The sequence below is a fragment of the Crinia signifera genome, chromosome 8 (assembly GCF_055691185.1).
Source record: "Crinia signifera chromosome 8, ASM5569118v1, whole genome shotgun sequence".
In the NCBI taxonomy this organism is placed as follows: domain Eukaryota; kingdom Metazoa; phylum Chordata; class Amphibia; order Anura; family Myobatrachidae; genus Crinia; species Crinia signifera.
In genome coordinates, this window is record NC_139224.1 from 161,201,456 (window position 1) to 161,229,130 (window position 27,675).

Sequence of the window (27,675 nt, forward strand, 5' to 3'; positions counted from 1 at the left end):
CCTCAGTATCTAGAGCACTACGGTTGTGGTGTGCTTCTTATGATAGAGTGCCTAGGGAGCAAATCGCAAAAAAATTGTCCTCCATTCAAGCAGCAATAGATTATATCTGCGAGGCGTCACTGGATACGCTAGATTTCTCAGCAAAATCCATTACATCAGGTGTAGTGGCCAGAAGAGCATTATGGCTCAGATCATGGGCCGCGGATTCGCACTCTAAAAACAAATTGGCGAATTTACCTTTTGAGGGCTCATGTTTGTTCGGCACTAAGTTAGATGCTATGATTCAACGGATGTCAGGGGGAAAATCGGTTAGATTACCCCAGGATAAACATGGCAGATATGATGATTCTTCGTCTAGACAGACATTCAAGCAGGCAAGATCTTATCGTCCTGGTCGGTCCTATAGGTACATATATGCTTCAGGCATGACAAGATCATTTTTTTCGTCAATCCAACAGAAGAGGCGGTCACAAGCAGTAACTATTTAGATCCTGTGGTTACAGTGGCAGGAAGACTCGCTCAGTTCTCAGAAATTTTGGAGCAAACAATAACTGACAAGTGGGTCCTACAAATTGTAACCAGGGGATATCAATTGGAGTTTGCCACAAAGCCAAGAAGGGACATCTTCATAGAATCCAGTCTTCCATTTAAAAAAATAGAAAGATCAGTATTATGTCAAAGTATACAAGAGCTGGTTCTTTCAGGTGCAGTGGAAGAAGTTCCGGCCTCAGAAAGAAGAACAGGATTCTATTCAAGAATATTGACAGTAGAAAAAGCATCCGAAGGGTTCCGGACAATATTAGACCTAAGGAAATTAAACGAAAGAATGATAAAGAAGAAATTCTATATGGAAACGCTAGATTCCATTATTTCAGGAATAAGGAAAGAAGACTATCTAATCTCAGTAGATTTAAAGGATGCATATTTACATGTTCCAGTAAAAAAGGCAGACAGAAAGTTTCTAAGATTTTGTGTGAGAGGAACACATTATCAGTTCACTTGTCTGCCGTTCGGCCTTACTTCTTCGCCAAGAATATTCACAAAAGTATTAGTAACATTAATTGCTCTTCTCAGAAGAAGAGGAATAAGAATTTGGGCATATCTCGACGATCTCCTCATCGCAGGGTCCTCAAGAGAATCGGTAGTGGCAGACACAGCAATGGTGTTAGAAATACTCCAAAATCATGGGTGGTTGATAAATTGGGGAAAAAGCCAAATTCAACCATCAAAAATTATCCAATTTTTAGGAGTAATAATAAACACAACAGAGTTCACAGTATCCCTGTCGGAAGAACGTTACTCAAAAATTCAACAATTAATAGATATCATTCAAACAAGAAAACAGATTCAGCTAAAAGTAGCAGTAAGTCTTCTGGGCATGATGTCATCTGCTGTCAAAATAATTCCCTGGGCCAGATGGAGGATGAGAGTGTTCCAGTGGAGTCTGTTGAAGTATGCAAGGCATCAAACAGCGCAAAGTTATTTCATAACCATTCCGATAGAGGCAAAAGACTCTTTAAGTTGGTGGGACCAAAATCTTTTAAAGGAAAGATTCTCATCTCTAGAAAATCCTCAATTTATCATCATCACCACAGATGCGAGTGCAGTAGGTTGGGGTGCTCATACTCAGAAAGAGATTTGTCAAGGAGCTTGGTCCCTTCAAGAAAGCCAACTTTCCTTGAATCACAGAGAATTAAGAGCGGTATGGAGAGGAATTTGTGTTTTCAAAGATCAAATTCAAGGTTCTCATTTAAGAATTATGTCAGACAATATCACCACAGTGACATATATAAACAAACAAGGAGGCACAAAAAGTGCAAACATGTTGAGAGAGTTGACAAAAATTATGAAGTGGGCAGAAACAAATCTGCAATCAATATCGGCCTTCTATATTCCAGGCAAGGTAAATCAGAAAGCATATATCCTGAGCAGAACAGTAATATGTCCAGGAGAATGGCAACTGCAGCTCTCCTTGTTCAAGTTAATAGTTCAGAGATATGGAGAACCGGAAATCGACCTTATGGCAACCAACAAGAACAAGAAGGTGAATCTGTACTTCTCCAGGTACCGGATACAGGGGTCATCCGGGATAGATGCATTGTCTCAGAAATGGGAATTCAGACTGGTTTACATGTTCCCACCTTTCCCTCTAATATCCAAGGTGTTAAAGAAAATACGGGAGGAGAAAGTACAAGGTATAGTGATTCTCCCTTATTGGCCCAGGAGGTCTTGGTTCCCGATGGTTCTAGAAATGGCACTGGAGGAACCTTGGACCTTACCGACATCCCCCTACATGTTGAGTCAGGGTCTTATCTACTACCAGGAACCTCAAGAACTGGTTTTGACAGCATGGAAATTGAGAGGCAATTATTGAGAAGTAAAGGTCTGTCAGAATATGTTATAGAACTTCTCCTTCAAGCAAGAAAGAAGGTAACTTCAGAAATTTATTATAGAATTTGGAGAACTTTCCTTGAATGGTGCAAGAATAAATGCGATGCAACCAATTTGAAAATTTCAGATGTCCTACAATTTTTAGGTGACGGCTACAAAAAAGGTTTGGCCAGTTCAACTCTAAAGGTACAGACTTTAGCCTTGAGTATTTTGTTAGATAAGAAACTGGCAGAAGAAAAATTAATTAATAGATTTTTTCAAGCTATGAGAAGGATAAGACCAAGAATAAAATCAATTGTTCCCCAGTGGGATCTAAATTTGGTCCTTAATACACTCATGCGGCCTCCCTTTGAGCCATTAGATAGAGCAAAATTAAAAATTTTAACATGGAAGACTATATTTTTGCTTTCCATCACTTCAGCTCGAAGGATTGGAGAAATACAGGCACTTTGCAGGAGCCTTACCTGAAGATGTTTGAAGACCGTATAGTACTCAGAACAAATCCATCCTTTTTACCGAAGGTAGTGTCAACATTCAATATAAATAGAGAAATCATACTTCCTTCCTTCTATCCAAAACCAGCAAGTAAAAAGGAACAATATCTTCATACCTTGGATGTTGTGAGAGCAGTATCAATTTATTTGAAAAGAGTCAAAACATTTAGGCATTCAGAGACATTATTCGTAATCCCATTAGGCATAAAGAAAGGATTCATGCCATCGAAGCAAACCCTAACCAGATGGGTCAAGGAAACTATTACATTTTGTTATAAAAAGGTTGGAAGACAATTACCAGGAATTATAAAGGCACACTCGGCAAGAGCAATGTCTGTATCTTGGGCTAAGGAAGCAAGAGTATCTTTGAAGGATATTTGTGAAGTGGCGACGTGGTCTTCTATTCATACGTTTGCAAAAAACTATGAATTGGATGTGGCTAGAGAACAGTTCGGGAAACAGGTTCTCAGTAAAGTCATGTCTTAAGGTATTGTATTGCCCTCCCTCATTTATGCTTTGGTATGTCCCATTGTAAGGCTGCCATGAAGTATGAAGGAGAAAATAATGGATTATACTCACAATAATTCCTTTTCTTCGGAATACTTCATGGCAGCCCATATATACCCTCCCTCTATATGTTTTTTCATGGCTAGGATCCAGCGGAGACATTCAAAGACTGAGGGGGAACAGGGGGAGTGAACAGATATACCATAAGGAGGAGGACCAAGGGGAGGATCCTAGCATCACGTGTGAAAAAACTAACTGTCTACATACTGGGAGATAAGGGATTAACCCATTGTAAGGCTGCCATGAAGTATTCCGAAGAAAAGGAATTATCGTGAGTATGATCCGTTATTTTTATTAAACTCCTTCACTCTGTCCACATAAACACGCAGTGTGCGCACCACATACAAAAAATTAAGTTTGTCCCTATTTCTTGCCTCCTCAGGAGGACAAAACACTTTTAACACAATCTCCTGGTTCAGATGGAAGTTTGACACCACCTTTGGTAAAAACGTAGGTACCGTACAAAGGACAGCCCTATCTTCATGAAAAACAAGAAAAGGCGACTTGCAAGACAAAGCCCCCAACTCAGACACTCGTCTGGTCAAGGCAATCGCCAAAAGAAAAGCCTGTTTCCATGAAAGAAACTTTAGGTCAGCCGAATAGGTGCGACAGGCGGCTGCTGTAAAACTGCCAGCTCCAATAACAAATCCCATGGTTCTACCGGCTGTTGCTATGGGGGTTTCATGCATATAACCCCCTGAGGGAAGGTCTGAACCTCCAGAAACAGAGACACTCTCTTCTGAAAGAAAATAGAAAGCTTAGAAAGCTGTACCTTCAAGGACTGCAAACTCAAACTTGCTGAAAACCCATCCTGGAGAAAATCCAGAAGCCTGGTCAACTTAAACCTAAAGATGTGCACCTTTTGCTTTTCACACCACCTGAAATACTGTAGGTTTTCCTATGATAGTTAGCCTCAGACAAAGGTTTTCGAGCCCTCAGCATAGTCAGAATAACCGCCTCCAAGAAACTCCTCTTCTTCAATAAAGAGGTCTGAAAAGCCAGGCCATCAAACTGAGATGAGCTAGGTCCTGATGAAGAAATGGACATTGCTGGGGCAGGTCTGGACGAAGAGGAAGATGCCATGGTGATGCCACCTACAATCTCAGTATGTCTGAATACCAGGAACAATCATGGGAAAAGGAGGGAAGACATAAGCCAGGTCGAAGTTCCAAGGGACAGTAATAACATCAACTGCCCATGCTGTTGGATCCCTGGTTCATGAACAAAATCTGGCCACTTGACAATTGTGTCTGGATGCCATCAAGACCATCTCTGGGAGCCCCCAGAGAGCCACAATGTCCTGTAACACCTCCAGATTCAACACCCATACCCCTTCCAGCAAATCCGATCTGCGAGTCTGCTTCCACAATCCGGATGCCTAGAATAAACACAGCCAATAGGACCGGAACCCGAGATTCCGCCCACTTAAAAATCAGAGACACCTCCCGCATTGCCATATTGCTGCGGGTGCCCCCTCGATGGTTGAGATATGCCACAGCCGTGGCATTGTCTGACTGTATCCTTATCGGTAACCCTGTCAGACGCTCCTCCGCTTGCTCAAAAGCTCTCCACACTGCATAATCCAAGTTCCAATATATTTATTGGCAAGGCCGATTCTGTGCTTGACCAGAGCCCCTGCAGCCTGAGATGTAGAGCCACCGCTCCTCATCCCCTGAGACTGGCATTGGTTGTTACTACAAACGGTACTTATATGTTAGTTGGGCGCCCACTATAGTTAGTACGCTCCTACTCCCACTATCCATGTCGGCATGGAGTTGATTTTATATAGTGTGGCGAGCGCAGCAAGCCACGAGCCCGAAGCGTGGTGAGCGGACGCGGAAAACTAAGCAAATAGCTTAGTGGGCGCCCAACTAACATATAAGTACCCTACAAACCAATCCTGTCTGCAGAGAATGAACCAGCTGGAGCAATTCTAGATCCATCCACCAGACTAATGATTCCTTTGTATCCTGAGTCAGGACAAGCTTTTCCTGCTTCATGGTCTTTGGATCCCCTGACCAAGTGTGAAGAATGTTCCATTGAAATATCCTGAAGTGAAACCTTGCATACTGCAGAGTTTCGAATGTGGCCAAGAACTTCAGGCACCTCCAGACTGATGGGTTTGGGGAGTGAAGAAGTGACAAGACCAGGAGACGTATGTCTCTGTGTTACGATACGCCTCCAGAGGGTCGTGTAGCTCTGTGGTCACCATGTTCTGTTTGGGCTTGGTATTGGTTCGCTGGATTAGTGCTCCGGGTTTTGCTGATCCACCTTGCCTGGTGTTCATGCATACCCTGGTCCTTAAGTGTGTTATGTCATTTAGCTATGCTTCCAGCATGCAGACCCTGCCGGTTATAGTTCTGTCAGGGTTCCTGCTCCAGAGTGTTCCCGGTCCCAACACCTTGTATCCAGCGTCCACAGTGTCTGTGACTCGTGTTCCTGGTTGCTTCAGTCCTCAGTACCTGCTTTGTCCAGCCTGCAGTGTCCTTGCAAGAGTCTGCTGTCAGCCGTCATTTCAGATAAGTCAGGGGTCCCCTGCATCCTTATCTTTGCATTATCCTTTGTTATCCTTTGTTGCGTAATCCTTTGTTATCTCTGCATTGTTGCAGTTACCTGCACAGGAGGGTCAGGCCTTGCCTGCCCAGGAGGTTCCCCTCTCCTAGTGCAGGTATACAGGGTTATTTTGATTCTCTTTCCATCTGTACATTGTTGCACCCATTGTGTACTTTAGGGACATTCACTTAGTTACCATCTGTGCATTGTTGCACCTGTGGGTTCATACCCCCACCTTGTCAAACTCAAGGCCAGGTGACACCGGTCTGGGGCCGGACTTATTTCGACCCCACAAACGTGCTTGTTATTGGTGAAGTCTTAGCTTGCTGGAGGCCAGCAGGACCGTCGATCCACTGCAATCGGGTCCCTGCACTCAGCCCTGCCTAACACTCTGGCCTTGTTTGTGTAGAAACACCCGATGCAGTTGAGTATCCAGAACCACTCCCAAAAATTGCAATCTTTGGGTCGAGCCCAACTGAGACTTCTGGATATTCAATATCCACCCGTGTTCCTGGGGAAACTGCATGGCAACTACCAGATGTTCCCGCAGCATCTTGGCCGACTCTGCTTTGAACAACAGGTCATCTAGGTATGGGATGATCACAACTCCCTTCAACCTAAGGGCAGCCACCATGACAGCCAACACCTTTGTAAAGACCCTCGGTGCAGTGGCCAGACAGAAGAGCCTGAAACTGGAAATGTTGAGAGAACTATGGCGAATCGAAGCATAGATTGATGTTCTTTGCAAATAGGCACATGTATATATCCTGAAGATCTATGGATGCCAAAAATTCTCCTGGTTCCATGCCTAGTAGCACTGACCTTAGGGGCTCTATCCTGAAAGTATAGGAAATGTTCGGGGAAATCCTGATGGCCGAACATGATTGTCTGCTTGTCCGGCCTAACTCCCGGTCTGGGGGCAGAGCCCCAGATGTAAACAGAAGACTGGCTTGTGGCTACAGCGTTCTTGGGGTCCCGGAGAAGCACTTAAGTCAGCTGGTGAATATGTTTTCTTTCAACAGGTACCCCAAATGGATACTGCTGGACAAGAAGACCGAACTACTACTATCAGGTATCTGGATGAATGGGCTCCGTATGTAATACAGTTTTATTTACTGGAGTGTGTATATTTATTTTACTGCTGTGGAACTACAAGTCCTAGGGCCCTTTGGGACTTAAGGTTCTTCAAGTCCCTACATGCGGTGCTGGCTTGTTGGGACTTGTAGTTCGACAGCAATACACAATAGTTTCTTCTTTTTTAACAAGTTTATCAGCCCGAGGGCCACAGCCCAGGGCCATCGGGGACAGTCCCGGGCTTCAGCATGGGCAGGTAAGTTCTGGAAGGGGGGACCCCTTCTTTGGGGGGTCCCCACTTCCCCAGGATCCCCTCCAATACTGACCTATCAGGGGGAGAATGCTTTGGCCGGGTGGACTTGTATAAAAGTCTCCCCCCAGCTGTGGCATTACCCTGCTGGCTGGGCCCGTTGCTGGGAACCAGGACCACCCCTTGAGCCTGGTGCTGGTTTTATAGAATCAAGGGGAAACCTGTTTGTTTTTCCCCGTGATTTTATGAAACCAGGACCGGCTCTTTGAGCCCAGGACTGGTTATACTCATGAGGGGAAACCCTACGCTGTTTTTTACACATTTTTTTTTTTAAATCATTTTACACTTTTTTGAACAGAATCATGCACAGATCACACTGGTCTGTGCTTGGTTCTGTTGACTTTGCCTATCACAACCTGGTCAGTTTGGGGTGGCAATTTCCTGAATTCGCATCCCATTAAATTTGCGATTTGTATACTTTACAATGGGAAAACATCTGGATGCGAATTCCGGAGTGACTAAAAATCGCCAATTCAGAATTTGTGAAAATTGCGGAAAAAAAGTGTGATTTTTTTTTGCCGCAATTCACATCCTATAAAATATGCGATTTTCGGAAAACTTGCGCAAATTGTCATTTTTTGCGAGAAAAAAAAAATCGATTCCTATTAAATATCACCCTTTATTTCCGTGCAGCTTGGTTGCCATGGGTCACTTCTCCTCTGGCTCACTTCTCCACTTTTGCTCAGTAAAACCAAAGCAGCAACCTGGTGCCAACAGTACCTGGATGATACTGTAGGTTGACCATGTTTAAGTCGACAGTGAGTTGATCAACACCATATGGTTAACACTGTATAATCAACGTGTATTAGGTCGATAGGTACAAAAGGACGACATAAGTGAAGCGAGCCTGTAATGGTACACATTTCCATGGATTGTGGTCTCATGATAAAATCTACTAAATGACACCCCCTCAAAAAAAGAATCGTGTTGACCATTTATCTTTTGAGCATTGTGGGGGAATCATTTCAGCAAATAAAACAGGCCTCACAGATCCGTGAGGATCTTCCCTGTAAAACCAATGACCAATCCAACCCCTGCAGCTGTCAGCTGGACGAGTAGTAAGCAACAGGAAGTCACCTTCTCTACCACTAAGTTGGAGTATATGACGATGACCAAAATAGACAAAGAGGCATTCTGGTTGATAGGGACTTTGGGCCTGATTCAGATTTTTATGTAAACCTCATAACTCGTCCAGAATGTTTTCTTGCAGGAATAAAGACTGGAACATTTTTGAATCCTGAGTAATGTTTTTCCATAACCCTACTTGTTTCTTATTCACAGGTGAGATGTCTAATGATGTGGGATGTGCACATTGGACCATTTAATTAGGTGGTAGTGGTGGATGAGGAGCATTCTGTCTGCATCTATCATGCTGTAAGTAACATAAGAAGGAGGTCTCTGGGACCACAACGACTCAGCGGGATGCCCTGAACTCTGACATGCTCCATCATGCATGCACGCCATGTTGGTGCTCCTTTTCTCCCTTATGTGGACATGCCCTCCATGATCCATGGGCCTAGCCACCACAGGACCATTGCACTGTATAAAATATTTAAACATTCCGGCCCAGGGCATTACTGGCTGTCTACTGGGTATGATGTACTCTTATTCCATCAAGTGTTCCTAGCAGACCATGCTATGCTGTGCAGCTCTACAGGCATGCTATGGACCCGTTTCCTACCCTGTGTAATACTATGTTAATAATCACAGCACATTTATGGCCCTCAAAGAAACTAGTTATTAGCGTGATTAGAAATAAGTCCTACTTACCGAATCCAGAGACGCTGTCAGGAGCAATGTCCAAGTCACCTGCTCTGTTGCTCTTCTCTGCCAGAGCGTTAGTAAAGTTCTTTTCCAGAGTATTTTCATTGGGGGCATCATTTGGGTCCCGGAAGAAAAGGTTGTTTTCTGCAACCACCGAGCCATTTCTGTAACAACAGAAATATCTGATATTCAGAATGGTGCCTGTACATCCATGCGGGCTATCAGTGATGGGGATGGCAACAGGGGCATTTTAAGACACTGTACGTATGCCTCGGAATAGCACGGAACTCCAGCTACACATCCAAGATCATCTCTATGACCCTATCAAAGATTTACCACCCAGCTAGCACATGAATAAGAGTCACTACTGTTTAGAGTAATGTGAATAAGAGGTACTACTGTGTGTCATAATGTAAATAAGGGACACTAATATGTTGCTATGGTAAATACACCTGGATTTGGTGTATTCATAGGCAGTCATATGCAAATACGACTGCCTATATGTATTTTCGGCATTTACTATGCCAAAAATATGGCAATTCGTATTTATGGCATATTCATATTTACAAATATGAATGCGTTCGCCATCGAAAGAATGTGAGTAGGAATCACCATTCAATTTATGTAAGGGTTCTCTGTAATTTTTATAATCAGCACCAGGCTAAAAAGTCCGGTCCTGGTTCCCAAAATACGGGGGACAAAATGACTGGGGGTCCCACGTATTTTGAGAACCAGCACCGGGCCCAACCAGCCAGCAGGGTAATGGCACAGCTTGGGGAAACGTTTTCCATCCAAACCATTATCCCCCTGACCAGTCAGCCCGGGCAGGGACCCTGGAGGAGTGCCCCCCCCCCAATGGAAGGGTCCCCCCTCCAGGATTAACCATTCCTGGGATGAAGCCCAGGGCTGTCCCTGGTGCCCCAGGGCGGTGGGCAACAGGCTGGCCCCTCCACCAGCCAATCATGAGCGGGCATCGGGAATTCTCCACTCATGATTGGCCGGTGGTTGGTCCTAACACCAGGTCTGTAGGCGAAGCCACAGATGTAAACACAAGCAGAGCTTGTGTGTATAGTGTTCGTGTGGAGCCGTAGAAGCAGAGAAGACAGCTGGTGAGTATGATTTCTTTCCCCAGGAAGCCCTAATGGATTCTACATGGAGAAGAGGACAGGCCCACGAGGGATTTCATAGGTGAGTATGAGTGGATGCTTATAGTGTGTAATAAAGAATGTAGTGTGTAATATCAATCCAGTACCCACTGCCCTGGGGCACCAGGGACAACCCCAGGATCCAGCCCGGGCAGGGTTAGTTTTTTAATTGATTTACTTATTTTTACCATTTTATTACACTGCAGCTTGCACAGATCTGACTAACCGTGCAAGCTGCTGAATCGTTGTATTTAGTGGCCTTATATACAGCTGCTAAATTACGAATACTAATACAGCGGCATACGACTGCCTACGCCATCGGGGAAATACTAATTTGTAAATGGGGCAGATTAGAAAAGTCTGCCCTATTTACGAATTGTATTTTTCCGAAAATACAACCGACGGCAGTGGTATGAATTCCTACTCGGCATCGGTCGTATTTTGGATTCTTAGTAAATTTCCCCCATTGGTAATATGAATCAGGGATGACACACGAGGTGTAATGTGACTATGATTGTGCTACTGTGTGGCGTAATTTGAATTGGTGGTACAGGTACTACTGTGTGACCACACACCCCCTCCTTATCAGACCACTGTCCTTTTTTTAGTATGGGATGTAGGGCACATAGTTATAGTTTAGGGGGTGCAAGAAGCCCTGACACTGACCTGGGCTCTGCTTAATTGGGAGGGGTGGTTGGGAGTATTGGCAGGGTAACGAGTTTCGCCACCACTCCGGGACCACTTTAAGCCCTGTTTTTATCTTTTATTTACCTGGAAAGATGACTTTGCCCCTGCTTCTACCATCACGTGTGCTGCCACTGCCCCACCTGATTCATCTGCACTGAATCTGGCTCATTATCATTACTAAAATGTATTCACAAACTTACCTGAACCCAATGACTTCTAATCTTTCACAGCCCGGGAACGCCTCCTTTACTATATTAAATGTCTGCAGAAAAGAAGTGTACAGGTTTAATGCAGATGTCATACTGTATATTCAATGCATTCATTCATTCATTGAATAATATTTGTAGACAGGCTATAAAATAATTATCACAGGTACTTTGCAGGATGGTCTAGATGAGGTCTATTATGTCAATCTAATTGAGACACTTTTAGTTTTTAGGGAATTAGGGGCTCACTAGTGGTAGGGAATGGTAGTAACTATCACTAGGCGTGACTAACACATTTTTTACCGGGGCCCGGCGTAGCTGATGGAGGGCCTGGTCATATTCTGCCTAAAGACCGCATCTTCGGAACCAGGTGGGGGTCGGAGTTAACGGGTCCCATGTTATTCTATGGGGAAAATGATCCGTCCTTGCCCGGGGTATCTCTGGTTCCAGGGAGGCTAGCAATGCAGAAGTGTGCCTGTGGCTTCCTCCAGCGGTGGGCTGTGGCAGGAGGCAGCAGCTCTGTCTCCAGGCAGTGACCCGGTGGCTTCCCCAACTGCAGCACTCACTACCACACTACCAGCACCACGACCAGTGTCAGCAAGCCGAGTAAGTACCTTTCACACTGGCCTGTATCCCGGGCCATCCCGGGAGCAACCCTGGTAGCTACCAAGGATGAAATCCTGGCACATCAATCCCGGGATTTTGGCCCGGGAGCCTCTCACACCAGCATTAGTCCAAGGTTGTTCCTGGGGCCAACCCGGGAATTTGGCTGGTGTGAAATGGGTATTAATAAACAAATGTGTACAGAATGTCAAGTCACAACTCACTAGAGGTGGAGCAGCAGCAGCACACTATGGATGAGTGCACACCAGTGCAATTAAGGAGATCATGGGTTGCCATCTCTCTCCTGTTAGGGGTTTTCACAAAGGAGGGATAATGAGAGTCATCAGCAGGGACACCTGAGCAGCTACAGTAAATCACAGTGATTTTGCATCTCTATTGGCACCGCTGGCAGAATCGGTGAGATTTGTAGTAAATGCAGGGCAGCAGGATATTTATGTAAAAAATGGAAGCCTCCTGCAGGATATGGAAGGGTAGGCAACTATGTATTATAGGTACTGCATCACTGTCATACAGTATGTGAATTATCAATGGGGCAGATGGAGCTGCAGCTCCAAACTGACACATAAAAATAGGTCCATAGTCCTGACAGCATGATGATGACCAGCTGACCACATATTTGACCATAAATCATAAATATTAAGATTGCATTTTTATTTTCCTTGCAAAAATAGATATATTAATGCCTAAGGGCCAGATGTATCAAGCTTCAAAAAGTGATAAAATGAGAGTGATAAACAACCAGCCAATCAGCTCCTACCTGTCATTTCTCAAACCCAGCCACTATCATGACAGATAGGAGCTGATTGGCTGGCTGTTTATCACTCTCATTGTATCACTTTCTGTCATCTATGTAATTACTACTTATTTTGTTTATAGTTGCAATATACATTTACACCACAGGATGGCGCTTGTACAGGCTATGTTCGAACTGTTAATTTGTAGCACGATGACATGAGTCAACAAGCACCTTGTCTACAACCACGATGTCTGGATGGATGCCTAACATATGCCTAAACCTGTATAGGAGTCCTGATAGACCGCTGTTCTAAAGAGGACAGTTGTTTATTTGTTTGTCAGTACGACTTCAATTTTTTATTTTGCCACCAGTAAAGTTGTTGTAGGGGGCCATGGGTGTGGGGGCCATTGTAGGGGGCCATTGTTGTGTGGGGCTGGAGGTGTGCAGTCTGGGCCTGCTTTGACAGTCTCTAGGCATCAGAACTGGAATAGACATGAAGGGGTCAACGAGGGCAGTGAAATTGGGTAACCAATAATGTTGTGCCTCAGTGGGGGCCTGACCCCTAAATTCACCCCAGTGTAGAAATACAAGTAGGTGCAACTGCACTAATAAGGGACATTTTTGGTCTCCTTAATGGGCCTTAATTGCCCAAATAATATATTGGTTCAAAATCGCATTACTTGTCATTCTATCACAGATTAGTTTAATTAATTAAAAATATATCTCTATAGTAAAACTTACCTGTTGTTCAACCATAGCCGCTAGCGATCTGTATTTATCTGAGGACCTGTCAGTAAGATATGTACTGAAGTTCATGTTGGTAATTCTAAACTCCAAATAAACAATTTTCCCAGCATATGTAGTATTGGGAATATGTGACGCTGTAGTTGTGGGTGAAGTTTTTGTTTGTGCCTCTGTAGTTTTATTTTTTTCCATAGAAATAGTTGTGGGTGCAGCAGTTGATGTGCGTGCATTGGTTGTTGGTACAGAAGTCGATGTGGGGGCAGTAGTGGTTGTTGTGGGTGCAGTAGTTACTGTAGTGGTTAATGTGGAGGCAGTCATTTTTGTAGTTGTTGTTGTGGGGGCAGTAGTTACTGTAGTGGTTAATGTGGGGGCAGTAGTTTTTGTTGTGGTTGATGTGCGGGCAGTAGTTGTTGTAGTGGGTGTTGTGGGGGTAGGAGTTTTTGTTATGGATGATGTGGGGGCAGTAGTTTTAGTGGGTGTTGTGGGGGCAGAAGTTGTTGTAGTGGTTGATATGGGGGCAGTAGATATAGTAGTGGTTGTTGTAAGAGCAGTAGTTTTTGTAGTGGTTGTTGTGGGGGCCGTAGTTGTGGGTGTTGTGGGGGCAGTAGTTATTGTAGTGGTTGATATGGGGCCAGTAGTTTTTGAAGTGGTTGTAGTGGGGGCAGTATATTTTGTAGTGGGTGTTGTGTGGGCAGTAGTTGTTGTTGTGGGGGCAGTAGTTGTTGTAGTGGGATTTGTGGGGGCAGTAGTTGTTGTAGTGGGTATTGTGGGGGCAATAGTTGAAGTGGTTGATGCGGGGGCAGCAGTTGTTGTAGTGGGTGTTGTGGGGGCAGGAGTTGTAGTGGTTAATGTGGGGGCAGTAATTGTTGTAGTGGGTGTTGTGGGGGCAGTAGATGTTGTGGGAGTTGTGGGGACAATAGTTGTTGTAGTGGATGTTGTGGGGGCAGTAGTTATTGTAGTGGTTAATGTGGGGGCAGTAGTGTTTGTGGTGGTTGTTGTGGGGGCATTTGTTGTAGTGGTTTTTGTGGGGGCAGTAGTTATTGTAGTGGTTGATGTGGGGGCAGTAGTTGTAGTGGAGATTGTGGGAGCAGTAGTTGATCTGGTTGTTTTGGGGGCAGTAGTTGTTTTAGTGGGTGTTGTGGGGGCAGTAGTTGGTGTAGTGGGTGTTGTGGGGGCAGAAGATTTTGTGGGGGTTGTGGGAGTGGTAGTTGTAGTGGTCGTTGTGGGGGTAGTAGTTGTTGTAGTGGGTGTTGTGGGGGCAATAGATGTAATGGGTGTTGTTGGGGCAGTATTTGTTGTGGTGGCAGTAGTTGTTGTATTTGGTGTTGTAGGGGCAGTAGTTGTTGTAGTGGGGGCAGTACTAGTTGTAGTGGTTGATGTGGGGGCAGTAGTTTCTTTTGTGGTTGTTGTGGGGGCAGTAGTTGTTGTAATGGGTGATTTGGGGGCAGTAGTTGTTGCTGTGGGTGTTATGGGGGCTATAGTTGTAGTATTGGTTGATGTGGGGGCCGTAGTTGCTGTAGTGGGGGCAGTAATTGTTGTAATGAGTTTAGTGGGGGCAATAGTTGTTGTATTGGGTGTTGTGGGGGCAATAGTTGTATTGGGAGCAGTTGTTGTTGTATTGGATGTTGTGGGGGCAGTGGTTGTTGCAGTGGTTGATGGTTGGGCAATAGTTGCTGTAGTAGTTGTTGTTGTGGGGGCAGTAGTTGTTGTAGCGGTTGATGTGGGGGCAGTAGTTGTAGTGGAGGTTGTGGGAGCATTAGTTGTAGTGGTTGTTGTCAGAGCATTAGTTGTAGTGGTTGTTTTCAAAGCAGCAGTTGTAGTGGTTGTTGTGGGGGCAGTAGTTGTTGTAGTGGGTGTGGTGGGGGCAGTAGTTGTAGTGGGTGTTGTGGGGGCAGTAGTTGTTGTGGTGGCAGTAGTTGTTGTATTTGTTGTTGTGGGGGTAGTTGTTGTATTTGGTAATGTGGGGGCAGTTGTTATATTGGGTGGTGTGGGGCCAGTAGTTGTTGTAGTGTTTGTTGTGGGGGCAGTAATTGTTGTAGTGGTTGATATGGGGGCAGTAGTTGTTATGGTTGATGTGGGGGCAGTAGTTGTTGTAGTGGGTGTTGTTGGGGCTGTAGTTGTAGTACTGGTTGATGTGGGGGCAGCAGTTGTAGTGGGTGTTGTGGGGGCATTAGTTGTAGTGGTTAATGTGGGGGCAGTAATTGTTGTAGTGGGTGTTGTGGGGGCAGTAGATGTTGTGGGAGTTGTGGGGACAGTAGTTGTTGTAGTGGATGTTGTGGGGGCAGTAGTTATTTTAGTGGTTAATGTGGGGGCAGTAGTGTTTGTGGTGGGGGCATTTGTTGTAGTGGTTTTTGTGGGGGCAGTAGTTACTGTAGTGGTTGATGTGGTGGCAGTAGTTGTAGTGGAGATTGTGGGAGCAGTAGTTGATCTGGTTGTTTTGGGGGCAGTAGTTGTTTTAGTGGGTGTTGTGGGGGCAGTAGTTGTTGTAGTGGGTGCTGTGGGGGCATTAGTTGTAGTGGTGGATGTGGAGGCAGTAGTTGGTGTAGTGGGTGTTGTGGGGGCAGTAGATTTTGTGGGGGTTGTGGGAGCGGTAGTTGTAGTGGTCGTTGTGGGGGTAGTAGTTGTTGTAGTGGGTGTTATGGGGGCAATAGATGTAATGGGTGTTGTTGGGGCAGTATTTGTTGTGGCGGCAGTAGTTGTTGTATTTGGTGTTGTAGGGGCAGTAGTTGTTGTAGTGGGGGCAGTACTAGTTGTAGTAGTTGATGTGGGGGCAGTAGTTTCTGTTGTGGTTGTTGTGGGGGTAGTTGTTGTTTTAATGGTTGATTTGGGGGCAGTAGTTGTTGTTGTGGGTGTTATGGGGGCTGTAGTTGTAGTATTGGTTGATGTGTGGGCCGTAGTTGTTGTAGTGGGTGTTGTAGGGGCAGTAGTTGTTGTTGTGGTTGATGTGGGGGCAGTAGTTAAAGTGATTGTTGTGGGGGCAGTAGTTATTGTAGTAGTTGATGGGAGGGCAGTAGTTGTTGTAGTGGGTGTGGTGGGGGCAGTAGTTGTAGTGGGTGTTGTGGGGGCAGTATTTGTTGTAGTGGGTGTTGTGGGGGCAGTACTAATTGTAGTGGTTGATGTGGGGGCAATAGTTTCTGTTGTTGTTGATGTGGGGGCAGTAGTTGTTGTAGTGGTTGATTTGGGGGCAGTAGTTGTTGTTGTGGGGGCAGTAGTTGTTCTGGTGGCAGTAGTTGTTGTATTTGGTGTTGTGGGGGCAGTAGTTGTTGTAGTGGTTGATGTAGGGGCAGTAGTTATAGTGGTTGTTGTGGGGGCAGTAGTTGTTGTAGTAGTTGATGTGGGGGCAGTAGTTGTTATGGTTGATGTGGGGGCAGTACTTGTTGCTGTGGGTGTTGTGGGGGCTGTAGTTGTAGTACTGGTTGATTTGTGGGCCGTAGTTGTTGTAGTGGGTGTTGTAGGGGCAGTAGTTGTTGTTGTGGTTGATGTGGGGGCAGTAGTTAAAGTGATTGTTGTGGGGGCAGTAGTTATTGTAGTAGTTGATGGGAGGGCAGTAGTTGTTGTAGTGGGTGTGGTGGGGGCAGTAGTTGTAGTGGGTGTTGTGGGGGCAGTATTTGTTGTAGTGGGTGTTATGGGGGCAGTACTAATTGTAGTGGTTGATGTGGGGGCAATAGTTTCTGTTGTGGTTGATGTGGGGGCAGTAGTTGTTGTAGTGGTTGATTTGGGGGCAGTAGTTGTTGTTGTGGGGGCAGTAGTTGTTCTGGTGGCAGTAGTTGTTGTATTTGGTGTTGTGGGGGCAGTAGTTATAGTGGTTGTTGTGGGGGCAGTAGTTGTTGTAGTAGTTGATGTGGGGGCAGTAGTTGTTATGGTTGATGTGGGGGCAGTACTTGTTGCTGTGGGTGTTGTGGGGGCTGTAGTTGTAGTACTGGTTGATGTGTGGGCCGTAGTTGTTGTAGTGGGTGTTGTGGGGGTAGTAGTTGTTGTTGTGATTGATGTGGGGGCAGTAGTTAAAGTGATTGTTGTGGGGGCAGTAGTTATTGTAGTAGTTGATGGGAGGGCAGTAGTTGTTGTAGTGGGTGTGGTGGGGGCAGTAGTTGTAGTGGGTGTTGTGGGGGCAGTATTTGTTGTAGTGGGTGTTGTGGGGGCAGTACTAATTGTAGTGGTTGATGTGGGGGCAATAGTTTCTGTTGTGGTTGATGTGGGGGCAGTAGTTGTTGTAGTGGTTGATTTGGGGACAGTAGTTGTTGTGGGGGCAGTAGTTGTTCTGGTGGCAGTAGTTGTTGTATTTGGTGTTGTGGGGGCAGTAGTTGTTGTAGTGGTTGATGTAGGGGCAGTAGTTATAGTGGTTGTTGTGGGGGCAGTAGTTGTTGTTGTAGTAGTTGATGTGGGGGCAGTAGTTGTTATGGTTGATGTGGGGGCAGTACTTGTTGTAGTGGGTGTTGTGGGGGCATTAGTTGTAGTGGTGGATGTGGAGACAGTAGTTGGTGTAGTGGGTGTTGTGGGGGCAGTAGATTTTGTGGGGATTGTGGGAGCGGTAGTTGTAGTGGTCGTTGTGGGGGTAGTAGTTGTTGTAGTGGGTGTTGTGGGAGCAATAGATGTAATGGGTGTTGTTGGGGCAGTATTTGTTGTGGCGGCAGTAGTTGTTGTTGTTGTATTTGGTGTTGTAGGGGCAGTAGTTGTTGTAGTGGGGGCAGTACTAGTTGTAGTGGTTGATGTGGGGGCAGTAGTTTCTTTTGTGGTTGTTGTGGGGGCAGTAGTTGTTGTAATGGTTGATTTGGGGGCAGTAGTTGTTGTTGTGGGTGTTGTGGGGGCAGTAGTTGTTGTAGTGGTTGATGTGGGGACAGTAGTTTCTGTTGTGGTTGATGTGGGGGCAGTAGTTATTGTAGTAGTTGATGGGAGGGCAGTAGTTTTTGTAGTGGGTGTGGTGGGGGCAGTAGTTGTAGTGGGTGTTGTGGGGGAAGTCTTTGGTGTGGGGGCAGTAGTTGTTGTAGTGGGTGTTGTGGGGGCAGTACTAATTGTAGTGGTTGATATGGGGGCAGTAGTTTCTGTTGTGGTTGATGTGGGGGCAGTAGTTGTTGTAGTGGTTGATTTGGGGGCAGTAGTTTCTGTTGTGGTTGTTGTGGGGGCAGTAGTTGTTCTGGTGGCAGTAGTTGTTGTATTTGGTGTTGTGGGGGTAGTTGTTGTGGGGGCAGTAGTTGTTGTAGTGGTTGATGTAGGGGCAGTAGTTGTTGTAGTGGTTGATGTAGGGGCAGTAGTTATAGTGGTTGTTGTGGGGGCAGTAGTTGTTCTGGTGGCAGTAGTTGTTGTATTTGGTGTTGTGGGGGTAGTTGTTGTGGGGGCAGTAGTTGTTGTAGTGGTTGATGTAGGGGCAGTAGTTATAGTGGTTGTTGTGGGGGCAGTAGTTGTTGTAGTAGTTGATGTGGGGGCAGTAGTTGTTATGGTTGATGTGGGGGCAGTACTTGTTGCTGTGGGTGTTGTGGGGGCTGTAGTTGTAGTACTGGTTGATGTGGGGGCAGTAGTTGTTTTGGTTGATGTGGGGGCAGTAGTAGTTGTAGTGGGTGTTGTGGGGGCAGAATTTGTAGTGGGTGTTGTGGGGACAGTAGTTTCTGTTGTGGTTGATGTGGGGGCTGTAATTGTAGTACTGGTTGATGGGGGGGCAGTAGCTGTTGTAGTGGTTGATGGGGGGGCAGTAGTTGTTGTAGTGGGTGTGGTAGGGGCAGTAGTTGTAGTGGTTGCTGTGGGGGCAGTAGTTGTTGTATTTGGCATTGTGGGGGCAGTAGCTGTTGTAGTGGTTGATGTGGGAACAGTAGTTTCTGTTGTGGTTGTTGTGGGGGCAGTAGTTGTTGTTGTTGTGGGTATTGTGGGGGACTTAGTTGTAGTACTGGTTGATGTGGGGGCAGTAGATGTTGTAGTGGGTGTTGTGGGGGCAGTACTAATTGTAGTGGTTGATGTGGGGGCAGTACTAATTGTAGTGGTTGATGTGGGGGCAGTAGTTTCTGTTGTGGTTGATGTGGGGGCAGTAGTTGTTGTAGTGGTTGATTTGGGGGCAGTAGTTGTTGTTGTGGGGGCAGTAGTTGTTCTGGTGGCAGTAGTTGTTGTATTTGGTGTTGTGGAGGTAGTTGTTGTTTTTGGTGTTGTGGGGGCAGTAGTTGTTGTAGTGGTTGATGTAGGGGCAGTAGTTATAGTGGTTGTTGTGGGGGCAGTAGTTGTTGTAGTAGTTGATGTGGGGGCAGTAGTTGTTATGGTTGATGTGGGGGCAGTACTTGTTGCTGTGGGTGTTGTGGGGGCTGTAGTTGTAGTACTGGTTGATGTGGGGGCAGTAGTTTTGGTTGATGTGGGGGCAGTAGTAGTTGTAGTGGGTGTTGTGGGGGCAGTAGTTGTTGTGGCAGCAGTAGTTGTTGTATTTGGTGTTGTGGGGGCAGTAGTTGTAGTGGGTGTTGTGGGGGCAGTTGTTTCTGTTGTGGTTGATGCGGGGGCTGTAGTTGTAGTACTGGTTGATTGGGGGGCAGTAGCTGTTGTAGTGGTTGATGGGGGGGCAGTAGTTGTTGTGGGTGTGGTAGGGGCAGTAGTTGTAGTGGTTGTTGTGGGGGCAGTAGTTGTTGTATTTGGCATTGTGGGGGCAGTAGCTGTTGTAGTGGTTGATGTGGGAACAGTAGTTTCTGCTGTGGTTGTTGTGGGGGCAGTAGTTGTTGTTGTTTTGGGTATTGTGGGGGATGTAGTTGTAGTACTGGTTGATGTGGGGGCAGTAGATGTTGTAGTGGGTGTTGTGGGGGCAGTACTAATTGTAGTGGTTGATGTGGGGGCAGTAGTTTCTGTTGTGGTTGCTGTGGGGGCAGTAGTTGTTGTAGTGGTTGATTTGGGGGCAGTAGTTGTTGTTGTTGTGGGGGCAGTAGTTGTTTTGGTGGCAGTAGTTGTTGTATTTGGTGTTGTGGGGGTAGTTGTTGTTTTTGGTGTTGTGGGGGCAGTAGTTGTTGTAGTGGTTGATGTAGGGGCAGTAGTTATAGTGGTTGTTGTGGGGGCAGTAGTTGTTGTAGTAGTTGATGTGGGGGCAGTAGTTGTTATGGTTGATGTGGGGGCAGTACTTGTTGCTGTGGGGGCTGTAGTTGTAGTACTGGTTGATGTGGGGGCAGTAGTAGTTGTAGTGGGTGTTGTGGGGGCAGTAGTTGTTGTATTTGGTGTTGTGGGGGCAGTAGTTATAGTGGGTGTTGTGGGGGCAGTAGTTTCTGTTGTGGTTGATGTGGGGGCTGTAGTTGTAGTACTGGTTGATGGGGGGGCAGTAGCTGTTTTAGTGGTTGATGGGGGGGCAGTAGTTGTTGTGGGTGTGGTAGGGGCAGTAGTTGTAGTGGTTGTTGTGGGGGCAGTAGTTGTTGTATTTGGCGTTGTGGGGGCAGTAGCTGTTGTACTGGTTGATGTGGGAACAGTAGTTTCTGTTGTGGTTGTTGTGGGGGCAGTAGTTGTTGTTGTTGTGGGTTTTGTGGGGGATGTAGTTGTAGTACTGGTTGATGTGGGGGCAGTAGATGTTGTAGTGGGTGTTGTGGGGGCAGTACTAATTGTAGTGGTTGATGTGGGGGCAGTAGTTTCTGTTGTGGTTGCTGTGGGGGCAGTAGTTGTTGTAGTGGTTGATTTGGGGGCAGTAGTTGTTCTGGTGGCAGTAGTTATTGTATTTGGTGTTGTGGGGGTAGTTGTTGTTTTTGGTGTTGTGGGGGCAGTAGTTGTTGTAGTAGTTGATGTGGGGGCAGTAGTTGTTATGGTTGACGTGGGGGCAGTACTTGTTGCTGTGGGTGTTGTGGGGGCAGTAGTTGTAGTACTGGTTGATGTGGGGGCAGTAGTTGTTTTGGTTGATGTGGGGGCAGTAGTAGTTGTAGTGGGTGTTGTGGGGGCAGTAGTTGTTGTGGCGGCAGTAGTTGTTGTATTTGGTGTTGTGGGGGCAGTAGTTGTAGTGGGTGTTGTAGGGACAGTAGTTTCTGTTGTGGTTGATGTGGGGGCTGTAATTGTAGTACTGGTTGATGGGGGGGCACTAGCTGTTGTAGTGGTTGATGGGGGGGCAGTAGTTGTTGTAGTGGGTGTGGTAGGGGCAGTAGTTGTAGTGGTTGTTGTGGGGGCAGTAGTTGTTGTATTTGGCGTTGTGGGGGCAGTAGCTGTTGTAGTGGTTGATGTGGGAACAGTAGTTTCTGTTGTGGTTGTTGTGGGGGCAGTAGTTGTTGTTGTTGTGGGTATTGTGGGGGATGTAGTTGTAGTACTGGTTGATGTGGGGGCAGTAGATGTTGTAGTGGGTGTTGTGGGGGCAGTACTAATTGTAGTGGTTGATGTGGGGGCAGTAGTTTCTGTTGTGGTTGCTGTGGGGGCAGTAGTTGTTGTAGTGGTTGATTTGGGGGCAGTAGTTGTTGTTGTGGGGGCAGTAGTTGTTCTGGTGGCAGTAGTTGTTGTATTTGGTGTTGTGGGGGTAGTTGTTGTTTTTGGTGTTGTGGGGGCAGTAGTTGTTGTAGTGGTTGATGTAGGGGCAGTAGTTATAGTGGTTGTTGTGGGGGCAGTAGTTGTTGTAGTAGTTGATGTGGGGGCAGTAGTTGTTATGGTTGATGTGGGGGCAGTACTTGTTGCTGTGGGTGTTGTGGGGGCTGTAGTTGTAGTACTGGTTGATGTGGGGGCAGTAGTTGTTTTGGTTGATGTGGGGGCAGTAGTAGTTGTAGTGGGTGTTGTGGGGGCAGTAGTTGTTGTGGCAGCAGTAGTTGTTGTATTTGGTGTTGTGGGGGCAGTAGTTGTAGTGGGTGTTGTGGGGGCAGTAGTTTCTGTTGTGGTTGATGTGGGGGCTGTAGTTGTAGTACTGGTTGATTGGGGGGCAGTAGCTGTTGTAGTGGTTGATGGGGGGGCAGTAGTTGTAGTGGGTGTGGTAGGGGCAATAGTTGTAGTGGTTGTTGTGGGGGCAGTAGTTGTTGTATTTGGCGTTGTGGGGGCAGTAGCTGTTGTAGTGGTTGATGTGGGAACAGTAGTTTCTGTTTTGGTTGTTGTGGGGGCAGTAGTTGTTGTTGTGGGTATTGTGGGGGATGTAGTTGTAGTACTGGTTGATGTGGGGGCAGTAGATGTTGTAGTGGGTGTTGTGGGGACAGTACTAATTGTAGTGGTTGATGTGGGGGCAGTAGTTTCTGTTGTGGTTGCTGTGGGGGCAGTAGTTGTTGTAGTGGTTGATTTGGGGGCAGTAGTTGTTGTTGTTGTGGGGGCAGTAGTTGTTCTGGTGGCAGTAGTTGTTGTATTTGGTGTTGTGGGGGTAGTTGTTGTTTTTGGTGTTGTGGGGGCAGTAGTTGTTGTAGTGGTTGATGTAGAGGCAGTAGTTATAGTGGTTGTTGTGGGGGCAGTAGTTGTTGTAGTGGTTGATGTAGGGGCAGTAGTTGTTATGGTTGATGTGGGGGCAGTACTTGTTGCTGTGAGTGTTGTGGGGGCTGTAGTTGTAGTACTGGTTGATGTGGGGGCAGTAGTAGTTGTAGTGGGTGTTGTGGGGGCAGTAGTTGTTGTATTTGGTGTTGTGGGGGCATTAGTTGTAGTGGGTGTTGTGGGGGCAGTAGTTTCTGTTGTGGTTGATGTGGGGGCTGTAGTTCTAGTACTGGTTGATGGGGGGGCAGTAGCTGTTTTAGTGGTTGATGGGGGGGCAGTAGTTGTTGTGGGTGTGGTAGGGGCAGTAGTTGTAGTGGTTGTTGTGGGGGCAGTAGTTGTTGTATTTGGCGTTGTGGGGGCAGTAGCTGTTGTACTGGTTGATGTGGGAACAGTAGTTTCTGTTGTGGTTGTTGTGGGGGCAGTAGTTGTTGTTGTTGTGGGTTTTGTGGGGGATGTAGTTGTAGTACTGGTTGATGTGGGGGCAGTAGATGTTGTAGTGGGTGTTGTGGGGGCAGTACTAATTGTAGTGGTTGATGTGGGGGCAGTAGTTTCTGTTGTGGTTGCTGTGGGGGCAGTAGTTGTTGTAGTGGTTGATTTGGGGGCAGTAGTTGTTCTGGTGGCAGTAGTTATTGTATTTGGTGTTGTGGGGGTATTTGTTGTTTTTGGTGTTGTGGGGGCAGTAGTTGTTGTAGTAGTTGATGTGGGGGCAGTAGTTGTTATGGTTGATGTGGGGGCAGTACTTTTTGCTGTGGGTGTTGTGGGGGCTGTAGTTGTAGTACTGGTTGATGTGGGGGCAGTAGTTGTTTTGGTTGATGTGGGGGCAGTAGTAGTTGTAGTGGGTGTTGTGGGGGCAGTAGTTGTTGTGGCGGCAGTAGTTGTTGTATTTGGTGTTGTGGGGGCACTAGTTGTAGTGGGTGTTGTGGGGGCAGTAGTTTCTGTTGTGGTTGATGTGGGGGCTGTAGTTGTAGTACTGGTTGATGGGGGGGCAGTAGCTGTTGTAGTGGTTGATGGAGGGGCAGTAGTTGTTGTAGTGGGTGTGGTAGGGGCAATAGTTGTAGTGGTTGTTGTGGGGGCAGTAGTTGTTGTATTTGGCGTTGTGGGGGCAGTAGCTGTTGCAGTGGTTGATGTGGGAACAGTAGTTTCTGTTGTGGTTGTTGTGGGGGCAGTAGTTGTTGTTGGGGGTATTGTGGGGGATGTAGTTGTAGTACTGGTTGATGTGGGGGCAGTAGATGTTGTAGTGGGTGTTGTGGGGGCAGTACTAATTGTAGTGGTTGATGTGGGGGCAGTAGTTTCTGTTGTGGTTGATGTGGGGGCAGTAGTTGTTGTAGTGGTTGATTTGGGGGCAGTAGTTGTTGTTGTTGTGGGGGCAGTAGTTGTTGTGGTGGCATTAGTTGTTGTATTTGGTGTTGTGGGGGTAGTTGTTGTTTTTGGTGTTGTGGGGGCAGTAGTTGTTGTAGTGGTTGATGTAGGGGCAGTAGTTATAGTGGTTGTTGTGGGGGCAGTAGTTGTTGTAGTAGTTGATGTGGGGGCAGTAGTTGTTATGGTTGATGTGGGGGCAGTACTTGTTGCTGTGGGTGTTGTTGGGGCTGTAGTTGTAGTACTGGTTGATGTGGGGGCAGTAGTTGTTTTGGTTGATGTGGGGGCAGTAGTAGTTGTAGTGGGTGTTGTGGGGGCAGTAGTTGTTGTGGCGGCAGTAGTTGTTGTATTTGGTGTTGTGGGGGCAGTAGTTGTAGTGGGTGTTGTGGGGGCAGTAGTTTCTGTTGTGGTTGATGTGGGGGCTGTAGTTGTAGTACTAGTTGATGGGGGGGCAGTAGCTGTTGTAGTGGTTGATGGGGGGGCAGTAGTTGTTGTAGTGGGTGTGGTGGGGGCAGTAGTTGTAGTGGTTGTTGTGGGGGCAGTAGTTGTTGTATTTGGCGTTGTGGGGGCAGTATCTGTTGTAGTGGTTGATGTGGGAACAGTAGTTTCTGTTGTGGTTGTTGTGGGGGCAGTAGTTGTTGTTGTGGGTATTGTGGGGGATGTAGTTGTAGTACTGGTTGATGTGGGGGCAGTAGATGTTGTAGTGGGTGTTGTGGGGGCAGTACTAATTGTAGTGGTTGATGTGGGGGCAGTAGTTTCTGTTGTGGTTGATGTGGGGGCAGTAGTTGTTGTAGTGGTTGATTTGGGGGCAGTAGTTGTTGTTGTGGGGGCAGTAGTTGTTGTGGTGGCAGTAGTTGTTGTATTTGGTGTTGTGGGGGTAGTTGTTGTTTTTGGTGTTGTGGGGGCAGTAGTTGTTGTTGTAGTGGTTGATGTAGGGGCAGTAGTTATAGTGGTTGTTGTGGGGGCAGTAGTTGTTGTAGTAGTTGATGTGGGGGCAGTAGTTGTTATGGTTAATGTGGGGGCAGTACTTGTTGCTGTGGGTGTTGTGGGGGCTGTAGTTGTAGTACTGGTTGATGTGGGGGCAGTAGTTGTTTTGGTTGATGTGGGGGCAGTAGTTGTAGTGGGTGTTGTGGGGGCAGTAGTTGTTGTGGCAGCAGTAGTTGTTGTATTTGGTGTTGTGGGGGCAGTAGTTTCTGTTGTGGTTGATGTGGGGGCTGTAATTGTAGTACTGGTTGATGGGGGGGCAGTAGCTGTTGTAGTGGTTGATGGGGGGGCAGTAGTTGTTGTAGTGGGTGTGGTAGGGGCAGTAGTTGTAGTGGTTGTTGTGGGGGCAGTAGTTGTTGTATTTGGCGTTGTGGGGGCAGTAGTTGTTGTATTTGGTGCTGTGGGGACAGTCGTTGTTGTAGTGGGTGTTGTGGGGGCAGTAGTTTCTGTTGTGGTTGTTGTGGGGGCAGTAGTTATAGTGGTTGATTTGGGGGCAGTAGTTGTTGTTGTGGGGGCTGTAGTTGTAATACTGGTTGATGTGGGGGCAGTTGTTGTTTTAGTGGGTGTTGTGGGGGCAGTAGTTGTTGTAATGAGTTTTTTGGGGGCAATAGTTGTTGTATTGGGTGTTGTGGGTGCAGTAGTTGTTGTAGTGGGTGTTGTGGGGGCAATAGTTGTTGTAGTGTTTGATGAGGGGGCAGTAGTTGTTGTAGTGGTTGATGGGGGGGTAGTAGTTGTTGTAGTGGCTGATGTGGGGGCAGTAGTTGTTGTAGTCGTTGTTGCATGGACAGTAGTTGTAGTGGTTGATGTGGGTGCAGTAGTTGTTGTAGTGGGTGTTGTGGGGGCAATAGTTGTATTCGGGGCAGTTGTTGTTGTAGTGGTTGATGTGGGGGCAGTAGTTATAGTGTTTGTTGTGGGGGAAGTAGTTGTTGTAGTGGTTGATGGGGGGGCAGTAGTTGTTGTAGTTGTTGTAGTAGTGGTTGATGTGGGCGCAGTAGTTGTTGTAGTGGTTTTTGTGGGCGCAGTAGTTGTTGTAGTTGTTGTGGGAGCAGTAGTTGTTGTAGTGGTTGATGGGGGGGCAGTAGTTGTTGTAGTGGCTGATGTGGGGGCAGTAGTTGTTGTAGTCGTTGTTGCATGGACAGTAGTTGTAGTGGTTGATGGGGGTGCAGTAGTTGTAGTGGTTGATGTGGGCGCAGTAGTTGTTGTAGTGGTTTTTGTGGGCGCAGTAGTTGTTGTAGTTGTTGTGGGAGCAGTAGTTGTAGTGGTTGTTTTAGTGGGTGTAGCAGTTGCTTCTGCAAGTGCAGTGGATGTGGATGCAGACGCTGTTGAGATCTCAGAGGATGCTATGGATACAGCACCTTTTGTGGGTGCAGCAGTTGCTGATGTGGTTTCAGCAGATGATATGTGTTTCTCAGCTGTCATTGTAGGGACAGCTGTTGATGTAGATACAGTAGTTGTAGGTATCATTATATTGGATGCAGCAGTTGAACTGGGTGTCCGGGTTGAAGGTGTTCTTGGTACAGCAGTTGTTGTGGGTTCTTTATTTGTTGATCCTGATAATGATTTAGATGCTGCAGTTGATGTTGTAACTGTTGAGGTGGATCCCTTAGTGGTGGAGGCTGGTGTTAATGGTTCTGATAATGTTGCAGTTGTTGTAGAGGACAATGAGACTGTCGATTTGAATGCTGCTGGTGGAGATATTAAATGAAATTAAACATACTGTAGTTGTTAAAGTGGCTTCTCAGTTAATATACCCATTTACTTTCAAGGGATACAGTCATTGGGTCGACAAGCATTGGGTCGACACCATTAGGTCGACACGCAGAAAGGTCAACATGGGTCTAGGTCGGCATGGGTGTAGGTCGACTTAAGCATTAGGTCGACATGGGCAAGGTCAACAGTCAAAAGGCCGGCATGGGTTTTTTCAGTTTTTTTAGCCGACATGTGCCGACAGGCGGTATTTCATGCTCTACCATCCACTAGGGCATGGTGGGAGAATAAAATGTGTGCCGAGCGCAGCGAAAACGGTGCTACGTTTCCGTGTCCATGTCGACTGTGTCGACATTTGGGTTAAAAAAACCAGTGAAAAACCCCATATCGACCTTTCTGAATGTCGACCTTGCCCATGTTGACCTAAAGTTTGAGTCGACTTAATGACATGTCGACCTACACCCATGTCGACCTTTCTGAATGTTGACCTTATGGTGTCGACCCAATGCTTGTCGAACTAACTGCTGTAGACCTAATGAATCGTGCCCTATCTTCAAAACCTCTAAAAAATGTGCTATATCTGACAATCACATGATTGGGCCCATTTAGCCACTCATTTTAGCTATTGTCATTGCGTACGATAAATGGTGAACCAGCCAATCCACTCCAAACTGTAATATTTTTAAAAAAAATACCAGATGGGAGTTTTTAATAGCTAAATGTCATTGATACACAAATTTAAATAGCTAGAACTTATAAATGAGCTTGAGTGTGTTTCACATGTTGTTGCAGACCTGCTCAATGCAATGCAGTGATGTCTGCACTGGAGGAATTGCCTGATTGCATCAGCCTACCCATGCAATCCCATAGGCAGAAACCATGGCCAGCATTGACAAAAAGGTCGACATGGAAAATGCACACTTTACAGTTCCTATATTTTCATGCATTAGCTACAGCAGATCGCAGCTGCAGG

At 46.5% G+C, this 27,675-nt stretch overlaps 1 protein-coding gene across 1 annotated transcript; it reads right to left on the minus strand.

The window, feature by feature from the left end:
- Window positions 1-1,586: 1,586 nt before the first annotated feature.
- On the minus strand, window positions 1,587-26,414 carry LOC146027316 (uncharacterized). Its single transcript, XM_083158248.1, has 12 exons — window positions 21,218-26,414; window positions 19,054-21,064; window positions 18,428-18,825; window positions 17,825-18,208; window positions 17,526-17,677; window positions 11,186-11,247; window positions 9,160-9,317; window positions 4,783-4,830; window positions 4,340-4,480; window positions 4,225-4,263; window positions 3,465-3,561; window positions 1,587-1,677 (listed from the first exon to the last, which is right to left on the minus strand). The coding sequence occupies exons 1-12, from the start codon at window positions 26,412-26,414 to the stop codon at window positions 1,587-1,589; spliced, it is 8,778 nt and encodes a 2,925-aa protein (XP_083014374.1).
- Between the last annotated feature and the right edge of the window lie 1,261 nt (window positions 26,415-27,675).

Excerpts from the sequence above, each read along its gene's own strand:
- LOC146027316 (XM_083158248.1), bottom strand. The coding sequence starts at position 26,414 with ATGACAGCTGAGAAACACATATCATCTGCTGAAACCACATCAGCAACT. Across the intron at positions 11,248-17,525 it reads CTGCCCCCACAACAACTACT|ACATTTAATATAGTAAAGGA; the intron begins GTCCCCAAATCA and ends TCTTTTCTGCAG. Across the intron at positions 4,264-4,339 it reads CTATCATAGGAAAACCTACA|GATGGGTTTTCAGCAAGTTT; the intron begins GTATTTCAGGTG and ends GATTTTCTCCAG.